The 11,887-nt window shown below is 31.8% G+C and overlaps 1 protein-coding gene across 1 annotated transcript; it reads left to right on the top strand.

Annotated features, from left to right (window-relative positions):
- Nucleotides 1–7,659: 7,659 nt before the first annotated feature.
- Nucleotides 7,660–10,264, top strand: RPT2 (Phototropic-responsive NPH3 family protein). The gene is made up of 4 exons (XM_020365451.3): nt 7,660–8,056; nt 8,175–8,244; nt 8,362–9,462; nt 9,545–10,264. Exons 1-4 carry the CDS (start codon nt 8,001–8,003, stop codon nt 10,043–10,045), a joined length of 1,728 nt encoding a protein of 575 aa, XP_020221040.1. The 5' UTR covers nt 7,660–8,000; the 3' UTR covers nt 10,046–10,264.
- Nucleotides 10,265–11,887: the final 1,623 nt, after the last annotated feature.

Below are 11,887 nucleotides of genomic sequence, written 5' to 3'. Positions count from 1 at the left end.
AATCTCCTCGTTACGAGGGAGGCAGGATTCGAACCCCTGACCTTGCTTAAGCGTGGATCAACCCCTACCGCTGAACCACACGCTTGGAGTTACTTTTACTGTTATTTGATTTCAAACCACCATAAGTTATTTTTAAAAAAAATATATGATATGTTTATTAATTTCTACAATAATTACCTAAGTTATATTAATGATGATTTACGATTCAAGTGGTGTTAACATTATCATTTTTTATAATATTAAAAGATAATCTTTTAAGAGTATTTTAAGTATGTGTTGAGAAATAATATTTTAGTATATTATTTTGATTAAGTGTTAAATATTATCTTTTGATTAATCTCATTGCACTAAGATTATGATGAAAATTCAAAAACTTGAAGAATTCTGATCATAAAATTCATTAATAATGGAGAATGAAAATAAAATCATCAACAATGAAGATTGTGGGTAGTTACTATAAATTATAGGCAGTTAAGAATTATTTTCTTTAAAAACTTGTAAACTCATTATAATAAGGGTTGGAACTTCTAAATACCTTACATATCTTAAATTTAAATGACGCTTAGGTTATTACATTGTTATCAAACAACATTTTAATTAAACTACTTTATCATTTATTTGCATTCTCGTTCTCCTTCCTTTTTATCCTCCAAGTTTTTTTTTTGCTTCGTAATCTCATTTTCTTCTCTAAATTTAATCATTTTACTTTTTAATCTCAATTTATTCTCCAAATTCTTACCATTTTCTTTTATTTTTTTGCAAAATCTCTCTCTTCCTACTTTTTCCTCATGAAACTCAAACTCTTTAATTACTTTCATATTTCTTAAAGTCTTGAAGACATACAAATTTATAATTTAATGTTTCTCATATCTTCAAATTCAAAACAAAGTATATGTAGTTAGATCAAATATAAAAAAAATCTATACAATTTTAAAAGATTCTGAGTCTTACTAAAAAAAATTACTTGTATTTTAAAAATCAATTTTCATCAAAAACAAGTGATATAGTGTAATTTTTTTTTTTTTACATTATTAGCGCATATTCATTAAACTCAAAACATAGTTGATAAAGATATTTTGTGAAAGCAAATTTCATAAGCAAACACCATTTTTTATATATATATATTTTTTATCTCATTGAAAAAAAAAATCACTTCAATATAGAATAAAAGAACAATTATTTTGCGCTAGAGTGTTATTAGAAGTTTTTTCTTTAATGAAAGTGTCTTTAAACGCATTTTTATTAGATTAGAGAATTTTTAAAGATTCTTTTAGTTATATTTATTTTAATTTTAATTTATCATATTTATTTAGATGTTAAATTTTATTATTAATTTTGTGTTAGCATATAAATTATTTATCATAAATTTAAAATATATTTTAAAATAATTGTATAATAAGTTTTAAATATAATTTAAGAGGAGTGATCAATAATTTATGTTTTACGTCAAATTTCAATGATTTAATCGTAAAATTTAAAATTTTTAATACATAAATTAAGTTAAAAATTTAAAAAAATATTAAAATTATTTGATACTTTATTTTATTAATTCAAATTGACGGATAATCATAAAAATATTTTATACGTTGATTTGAATTTATATAACGAAGTATAATAGTTTTTATTTATTTTTTTAATTTGTAAACTTGATCTATGCATTAAAAAATTTTAATTCAACAGTTAGATCATTAAAATTAAATATAAAATATAAGTTATTGAATAAAGTAAATTCAACAAGATTTACTCTTAGAATAAATTAATGAATCTCTCCTCATAATTTATTATATATATTTAAATATAATATTTATTTATATATAATTTATTAATAAACATTTAGTTTATATAATTCACATACTTGTATGACATTCTCTTAGCCCTTGGTCACGTCTTTTTCTTCAACATTCTAGAGCCTAATGACAATTCCTGTTCTTCAACATTGCCTTACTCATCCTCACCAATCACTCTTTCACCCATGTCTTCAAAGAATTTCAACATTCTTCGCAACTTCGCTTTCTGTGTATCATGTTTGGTGAGCATGAAAGAAGATGTTGTCCAAATGGATACCACATTTCCAATCCATTAACAAAACTAAAACATCTACAAAACTGTCCATTAATTACCAAGATGTCAGAACATGACTAGCTAGTCTACGGTTTCAGTTACCGTTCAACGTTAAAAAAGTTACTAAACCTCAAAGTAACAAAATGTTGTTTTTTTTGCGTTTGGAAAAGTGTGAAATTTTGTTTACTTTATTGCAAAATCTATATTTAAAAACTCATTTAACTGCCTCAAAAATTATGTTGAATGCAAAAGCTAGTAAGTTACAAAGGAGATGCTTTTTTTTTATTTTAAAAAATACGTTTGTTCAGCCTCAATAAACTATTATCCAAACATAGGCGAAATATTTGTCAATTATGGGCACGAAAGATGAAATATTCGTAAGTTTATTATTATTTTTTTCTTTTTCTGACATGAAAGACAACGATCCTTAGTTGTAAACACAACTAGATATAAAGTTAAAAGGCCTTAGAAGTTTTATGCATGATCCAGCTAATATGGCAAAATAATGATCCAGCTTTGAACTCATAATGGAATTAGTGTCCTACAACTATCAATCAGTCGAACCCCACCCAACACGTACTTTTATGTCTTGGTGTTTTCAATACATTCTTTGGACATAAAACTAATTCAAAGTGATTGAATTGTTATCATTCTTTGCATGTATTTTCGTAATTATATAGAATCCTCTGGAGTCTCTAGGGCAATGAGAACAATCCAGTAGCCGCTCTCACGGGGTTAAGTTAGCTCAGTGTCTCAATGCATGCTACAACCCTACAACACACTAATAATTTTTTGGAGACAATTGAATACGAGTATGTTACAAAGTACCTAAAATTGTCACTATCTTCACTACTTATTACAAAGCAGATCAAGCTGTTGGTGGTGTGCATGCAATTAATGGGAGTTTGACCACCAAAATTGCGTGTTGCATTTGGAGTTAAATTTGGGTTAGTGTCAGTGACTTAAGTCCACAAGATCAGATGACCCCTACACTTGGAACCTAGAAGAAGGGTAGGGGCCCTTGAGGTTGAGGACCAAATTTCATTCTGGTAGCTATAGCCACCCAACAATTTTACATTATCCCGGTTTCCACGTGAAGAAAATCACGCACTCCACATCCTTTGTCGCTTCACCCCTTTGGAATCTACATCCAAAACTGGGGTGTTAATTTGCAGCATGTGCAAATCAAATAAAACACTGATACAAGCAAATTTATGTAATTTTTGCAGTGATTGAGTCGTGGAAAATAATACTTAAAATAAGCATTTTGTGTAGTTGGGTTTGTTATTTTTTTTTATTTCTCCGACTTTATTTAAAATTTAGTGTGTTATATCCACTAATTAATTAGTTACATGATGGACTATATATGTATCTTTATCAACTATTTAGCTCTCAGTAAGTCCGTATCATATTGATATAAGTAGCTCTATCCCTATATCTTGTTAGTATTTTAACCCTTCACTAGTAAAAAAATGGTAATTTACGTCACAGTATTCTCGTCGGACAAAGAAAAATCCAATATTAAAAAAACACGGTGATATTTTTATAATTATAATCAAGTTTTTTACGTCAGACCTCATAAGAGCCGACGTAAAAAAGAAAATCTACGTCGGATATAGCTTGTGTCCGACGTAAATTTTCTAATTTACGTCGGTCCCTACGAGGTCCGACGTAAAATATTTACAAATTTTAAATATTTCACGCACGTCAATATTTAAACAAGAGAGTTTTGAGTGTATGTGCAATTTGAGTCTTCTGAGTTAAGATTTCGTTTGAGTGTATTGCATCTGAGTGTACGTTTGCGTGTTTGGGTGGTTCTTGAGTTTTTGACCGATTGCATTGGGTTCGCGTTTAAGGTTAGTTTGAAAAATTCTTTCTTAATATATTAGCTAATATGTTGAAAATAAATGTATGTATTGATCTATTAATATATTAGTTAATATTATCCTCTTCTTCACGTTTGGATGGATCATCGTTTGTTAATATATTAGTTAATACTAAGTAGAAAATTCTTCGTCTTTGGGTGGATCTCCAAGCAGAATGGCCCGTTCTGCTTACACAGGTTATTTTTTTTTTTGTTTACAACTTTTTTACGTCGGCTCTTATGAATGTTCGACGTAAATTTACGTCGACTATCACAATCGATGTAAATTTACGTCTCCCGCATTTACGTCGGACCTTTTTCTGATGTAAAAAACTTAAAATAACTGACGTAAATTACCCTTTTTATACTAGTACTTGAAAGAAAAAAATGGAGACAAAAAATTTTTTAGTCCAAAATACAAGTGCATGTAAAGTAGATTTTATAAAAGCTTCTACTTTATTAGGTCTTTATTTTTGTCCACTACTCAATTTAAGGCAGATATTTTTTATGGACAGCTGATATTTTTCTCGTGTAGACTAAAACGTGTGGAACTTGCTACTATTTGAGATCAAAATATCTTTGTGAACTTTATGAACTTATTTCTACAAGAATTAATTAATGTTGAACTCCATCTTTTATAGGCTATAAGCTACCTTGTTTACATGCTCTCATGAGAAAAGCTAAACACATTAACATTTCTAAGTTCTAACTCCCTTCCATATCGGCTCTACTGTCATTTTTGTAATTGATATATTATTTTTTACAATAAAACATGAGATAAAATTCGTATGTAACAAAAACCTATATATACGCACACTCTCAATGACCATGTTGTTTATAAAGGAGTATTATAATTTATATAACTCTTATATTTGATTATCTAGTTCTTTTTCCCCCATGACCATGATATGTTTTCCGAGTCTTTTGAACAAGAAGAGGTACCTTGCCTGTGCGAATGATATTATCATGTGCCCTACGTATTGATAGAAAGATTAATCAGTGATGATATGATTGTTTAGTGTTTAGGATGAAGAATGATTAGGTAGCTTGGTTTGTAGGGCTATGGGAAAACACTTTTAAATTGACCAATTGGGGATAGGACATCTATTCCTTGAAGGCGATTGGAGGATAAGAAGGTATGAATGACGTGGCAAGGTAGGATTGGGGGATCTAGGATCTTAATCCTATGAGGTGTGGTGGAACCCAGCAGCTTACGACGTGGCGGATCTTCGACCTAGTTTAGCTGTGAGGTTACGGTTACCCAACTCCCTGTCTCACGCTGTCTCAGCCACTCCCTCTCACCCACTCCTATAGGATTCAATCAACAGAAAATAAATGATGAAAAACCAAAACAGAAATATACAAAAATATAGAAAATAGGATAAAAACAAAAACTGATTCATGAGAGAAATATTATAAAAAAAATATGGAGTAGAGTCAATTATTTTATAGATAATTTTAAATAAATATATTATTGTTTTTTAAAAATAAATAAATATCATATATATAAATAAACTTATTTTAAAATATAAATGAAAATTGTTTTTTATTATTATATTTGTTTATTGTTATTATTACTTTATTATATATATTATAAATAAAAATTATATTCATTAATTATTATTTCTAATATAGTATTTATTTGTTTATTTATTTATTTATTATTATTATTATTATTACCAATAGTAAAAAAGATACTTTGTGCCTCCATAAAAAATAAATAAGATAAATTAGTGCTTATACAACAAAAAAAAGCGAGTTATTAATATTTTTAAAGAGGACAGTTATTTTTTGTAAATATATTTTTCTATTTTATTCATAAATATAAATCAATGAAAAAATAAAATATTAGAAGATTTTAATTGTCTTTGAGAAACTTAAAAAAATTTATTATATATATTAAAAAATATTTCCTTTATTTATTGTTATAAAAATAATTTCACAATATCATCACATTTTTCCTCATTTTATAAGGAAAGATTTTTTTGGTGTAATCTCACAATAATATTCTCTACTTCTCCTCAATTCTCTTTTATTAAGAAATAATACTCTTTTTAAAAAAAAAAATTACACACTTCTCCTTTTCTCCCCAACTGTTGTGTTCTGTTTTCGCAACATTCATTTCACGTTCCCTCCCCTACCCAACCCTGTCCTTTTGCGACTCAGTCATTACTTGTTACACGTTTGCAACTTGCATGGATGATTAGAATGCAACAATGACAAAACTTCAATTTACATATATACAAAGGTTTTCACTAAAGATTATTGACATTAATTTTAATTTTAATTTTAAATAAACACTAAAAACATTTAACAAATTGCATTCGAGTTTTGTCTAAAATTAAAAAAGAAGTGTCTTAAGTATTTTTGTCTCTGTTCTAATTAAAATTTTATTATGCTAAATAGCACTGATTTTTTGGGTGTAAATTACGAAAATAAAATTTAAAATTTTAATTAAGAATAACATCACAATTATTTGAGATGTTACAGACTTACAGTTAATTAAAAATTATCAGTATAACTAATATTTTTCTTATCAGCTATAACTAATAATCTTAATAAAATTAAATTATATTTTTAACCTTTTATCTTATTTCTTATACTCATTTTAGTTCTTTATTTGTTAAAATATTTATTTTAATCATTTATTTTTTTATATTTAAATCAATTTGACTTATTTAAAAATAATCATATTTTTAATTTTGCGGCATGATTTTGAATAAATTTTTAATTGATTCAAGACATAAAATTTATAATGTTAGATTCACTTATATGAAAATTAAAAATTAAATTAATGATCGAATTCAAAAAGATTATAAATATAGAAAAAATTATGTGAAAAATATATTTCATAAACAACTAAAAATAATATAAAATTAAATTGTTTAAATTTTCAATTATTTTTAAAAAAAATTTATGTGATTGTTTATCATATTTATGCCAATTTTTTTTTTATTTAAATTGCATTTGCACTCAATAATTTTTATGTAATTGAATCTTACAATACGAATATTAAATCTTAAATTAATTAAAAAATAATTTAAAATTAAATCTTAAAAATAAAAATTATTATTATTTTAAAAGATCAAATAGACTTAAAATTAAGAAATAAATAATTAAAATAAATATTTTAAAAATAAAAACTAAAATAAAATATTTAAAAATAAAATAAATAACCAAAATATAATTTAACCTCTTAATAATCAACGAGGCCAATTACACATGTATTTGACTACTTTTTAAAGTTTTTAACTTGTTATCACTTTATTCTGTTAAAACAAAATTTAATCACTTTATTTTAGCTATTTTTATCCCCTTTTTCATATCCACACTCTTTAAAATTCTGTCATAGTTGATAGTGCCACCGCTTAATTATCACATTTATTATGAAGGGATGTATATTCTAAATAATTAATAAGCATTAATTCAAGGGATCGATATAAAGTGATGCGGTCACCAAAAAATTGAAAATAGCTGAAAATGACAATTCTTCAAGTAATGGATACGGTTGTCCGTCATGGTAAACGAAAAAACATACCTCCCCAAAAAACACGCTTATACATACACACAGATGCATATCACAAAATCAATGAAGACGAGGGGGAAAAAGATAAGATACAAATTTGGATATAAAAGTAACTTTTTTATTTTAATGTCTCTGCTAAGAAAAAGGTAGAGTTCGTGTACATGTATGTAAATTAAGGTCACATCATTCAGCTGGTTCAAATACAGCCAATGGGAACTCGTTGTCTGCACTATGGATAGCAGATGAAAAAGGACAATACGCAGGTGAAAATGACTTGTAAAAAGAAACCGCCTCACAGAAAAGATAACAAAAGTAAAGATACCACTCCAATTCACATCACAAACTTGGACCACAATCTCAAACTCTCAAGTTCATCCAATGAAGATTAAATCATAATAACAAATTGATGCTACAGTGTTCAAAATTCCTTTATAATAGCCCCCACCATGGAACCTATTCTTTATCCCAATCTCATCAGTTCCATTCTCTTTGCCTATAGTTCGCTAGTTTCTGTACGTCCCATTCCCTAAACCAAACCACCCACAGGCAATGGCCACTACTCCCAATAATAGACTCTCTCTTGCCATGGAGAGAACTGGCCAATGGTACACAACACACTCAACTAATTCCATTTTCAAATCCATGCACCATGCATGCATGCACATGCTTACTATACTCTCCAATCAATCTCTATAATAACCAATTTCTTGCATTTTTTTGCAGGGTTTTCTCTCAAGACATACCAAGTGATGTTATAGTTGAAGTTGGAGAAGCCACTTTTTCCCTCCACAAGGTGAGTATTATGAATCAAGTGGCATGTTGTAATTATTTGTTACTCCTACCTAATATGTGGTTACTAGCTCATGCATGTGACTGAAAAAGGGTTTTGTTTTGAATATGGTGGGTGCAGTTCATGCTCGTGGCGAAGAGCAACTACATAAGAAAACTGATACTGGAATCAGAAGAGAGCGATCTCACCAGAATCGACCTCTCCAACATACCAGGAGGCCCCACAATCTTCGAGAAAACCGCGAAATTCTGTTATGGCGTCAACTTCGAGATAACGGTCCACAACGTCGCCGTTTTGCGTTGCGCCGCGGAGTTCCTCCAGATGACCGACCAGTACTGCGAAAACAACCTCGCCGGCAGGACGGAGGAGTTTCTCACGCAGGTCGCGTTCTTCACGCTCACCGGCGCCGTCACCGTCCTCAAGTCGTGCCGCCACCACCTCCCCTACTCCGACGACATCAACCTCTTGAAACGCTGCGTCGAGGCCGTCAGCGCCAAGGCCTGCAGCGAGGCGAATTTCCCCAGCCGCTCGCCGCCGAACTGGTGGACGGAGGAGCTCGCCGTCCTCGACATCGATTTCTTTTCGAGAGTCATCGCCGCCATGATGCAGCGCGGCGCGAAGGCTCTCACCGTCGCAGCCGCGCTCATCGCCTACACGGAGCGAGCGCTCCGTGACCTAGTCCGCGACCACACCGGAAACGGAATCCGGTCGTCAGATCCCGGCGACTCCGATTCCAGATCCAAACAAAAAAAGCTTCTGGAGTCGATCGTAGACCTCTTCCCGGCGGAGAAAGCCGCGTTCCCGATCCACTTCCTCTGCTGCCTCCTCCGCTGCGCGATCTACCTCCGCGCCTCCGCCGCCTGCAAGAGCGAACTCGAGAAGCGAATCTCCGCCATCCTCGAGCACGTGACCGTGGACAACCTCCTCGTGCTCTCGTTCACCTACGACGGCGAGAGACTCTTCGATCTGGAAAGCGTCCGAAGAATCATCTCAGGATTCGTGGAGAAAGAGAAAAGCAACGCGGTCTTCGTCCCCGGCGAAACCTCACCGAGCTCGACCGCGATGCAGCGCGTGGCGAAAACCGTCGACGCTTACCTCGCCGAGATCGCCGCGTACGGCGATCTCGGCATCTCGAAGTTCAACGGCATCGCCATCTTGATTCCTAAAAACGCGCGTAAGGTCGACGACGATATATATCGTGCCGTGGATATCTATCTGAAGGTAATGGTTACTCCTGGACTTGAAATTGAAATGGATAAAACGACAGCGTTTAATCAGCGTTTACCGTGTTTGTTTTTTGCAGGCGCATCCGAATCTTGACGAGATAGAGAGAGAGAAGGTGTGCAGCGTGATGGAGCCGTTGAAGCTGTCGTACGAGGCGCGTGTGCACGCGTCGCAGAACAAGCGATTGCCGGTGCAGATTGTGCTGCACGCGCTTTACTACGACCAGCTGCGGCTGAGGAGCGGGGCGGAGGAGCGTGAGGCGGCGCCGGAGAAGAATGAGCTTCAGATGGACGTGTCGTTGGTGAGGGAGAACGAGGAGCTGAGGACCGAGTTGATGAAGATGAAGTTGTTCATTTCGGATTTGCAGAAGAATAACGGTACAAGTGCGAATGCGAATCCTCAGGGGAATGGAACGACGTCGTCTGGTGCAGCCGCTAAGAAGACCACGTTCTTCTCTTCCGTGTCCAAGACGCTGGGGAAGTTGAACCCATTTAGAAACGGCTCCAAGGATACGACCCATTTGGAAGATGGGCACGTGGATTTGACCAAGCCCAGAAGGAGAAGGTTCTCTGTGTCTTAGATTTTACTCAAACTTGCTATGCACTGTTCTTTGTGATTTTTCTTTTCTTGTTCTTTTAGTGTTTGCGATTTATGTTTTCTACGATTAGAATTCATATGGTTTCCGAGGGTACGTTTCTTCAGGAATCATGCATCATGGTCCATGGATCATGGATCATGGATCATGGATCATGGATCATGCCAATATTCATGACAAGTCCTACCTTGTTTCTCTTCTCTATTCTAAATCTCGCCAACTTCTCATCATATTGTCTTAATTAATTAATTGTTTAATATACTATGTATATAATATTAAGGAAAATTACAATTTGCAGTCGTTTTATACCGTTTTTTTTCTTTCTATATTACTTGTATTCTGGTACTTTGGAGGAAATATGAAAGAAAGAGATTTAACGAGTATAGAAGAAATTAATGTTTTGTTCGAGGGTACGTGATACTAATATTCAAAGTATATACTATATATAGTGCAAAAAAATTTGTACATCCTACCTTTTAGGACACCTAATTAAGAGCTATCTCACCTAAATTTTTCCTTCTTCTAACACTCATATTCGTTGTTAAATATAAGCTTTTAGTGTTCAAATCATTTTAATATTATATTTATTTTGATCTAGAAAACATATAAGAGATATCTTAGCAATTGTCTAAATGTAAAACATTCCAAAGATGTATTTTATGTGTTTTTTTTCTTGTCATAGAGTGAAAGCTTTATACTCAATTATTACGCATTCATGTGTCGCGAGATTTCTGAAATTTTGTGGGAAGTTGCTTTAATGGTAGATACCATATTTTAGTGCTCAATCAGAGTCATAAATGTCTAGAATTTGCATTAGATATAGGTTTATAGTTGGGTTGACACTAAGCGTATGTTTGCATTCGTGTTTGAAACGTGAAAAATCAAGTTTAACTGAAAGTAATGAATAATAACTTTCACGTTAAACGTGATTTTTCACGTTTTAGATGCGAATGCAAGCATACGCTAAGACCCCTGTAGGTGAGGGTGTGATGTCGAGTGACTTGATGAAACGTTAGGTCGTTGGCGAGATATCCCCTACAAGTGGAGCGTGATATAATGTGACTCGATGAAATCATAAAAGGTGTAGATACTAAACTTAATAAACTCATGTGACTCGATGAATCATAAAAGGTGTAGATACTAAGCTTAATAAACTCTTAAAAAAATGTTGGGAAGATATATATACTTTTCCACCAACCCCAAACATAAAAAGTCATAAGGGTTGAGTTTAAACATACTCTTGACAAAATGCTAGGAGGTACTTAAGAGAAATAAGTCATACAAATTAACTTTGTAAGAGCCACCTACCAATTTTTATTATATGAATATTTATCATTTTTTTTCTCTAAATCTATTTTCAATGTGGATGTATTTATCTGTTAAGGATGTTGAATAACTCTTGAAGGTAACATTGATATATAGACACTTCAAAATTGTAAACACTTATTTGAAATTTATCACTTTTTCTTATCTCTCTTTCTCACCACATCATATCACAAACACAAAGGTTTCCAAACTAAAATTAATTATTATGTTTCACAAAACTTATCCTAACATAATCAAATAATTTAACTCCAAATCTGTCTTTTAAGATGGAGAAAAGATATTTTTATGTTTATGTCTCCTAACAAGAGGACCATGTGTTTTTAACTTCAAATATATTATATACATATAATAATTTGTACAATATCAATTAATATATATATTATATATATATATATATATATATATATATATATATATATTATTGCTCTCTCTTAGTTGTGCAAATTGTTCATTAATTGTTGGATAAGTATTATTTCTTTTATTTTTTCGTTTAGACTACAA

Source organism: Cajanus cajan, chromosome 3 (assembly GCF_000230855.2).
Source record: "Cajanus cajan strain Asha chromosome 3, NIPB_CcT2T_4, whole genome shotgun sequence".
Classification (NCBI taxonomy): Eukaryota; Viridiplantae; Streptophyta; class Magnoliopsida; order Fabales; family Fabaceae; genus Cajanus; species Cajanus cajan.
This window is presented reverse-complemented; position numbering and strand designations above follow the sequence as displayed.

Bases quoted from the DNA above. Each gene is read 5' to 3' on its own strand.
- RPT2 (XM_020365451.3), top strand. From the start codon at position 8,001: ATGGCCACTACTCCCAATAATAGACTCTCTCTTGCCATGGAGAGAACT. The intron at 8,245-8,361 runs GTGAGTATTATG...TGGTGGGTGCAG, and splicing joins CCACTTTTTCCCTCCACAAG to TTCATGCTCGTGGCGAAGAG. The intron at 9,463-9,544 runs GTAATGGTTACT...TGTTTTTTGCAG, and splicing joins CCGTGGATATCTATCTGAAG to GCGCATCCGAATCTTGACGA.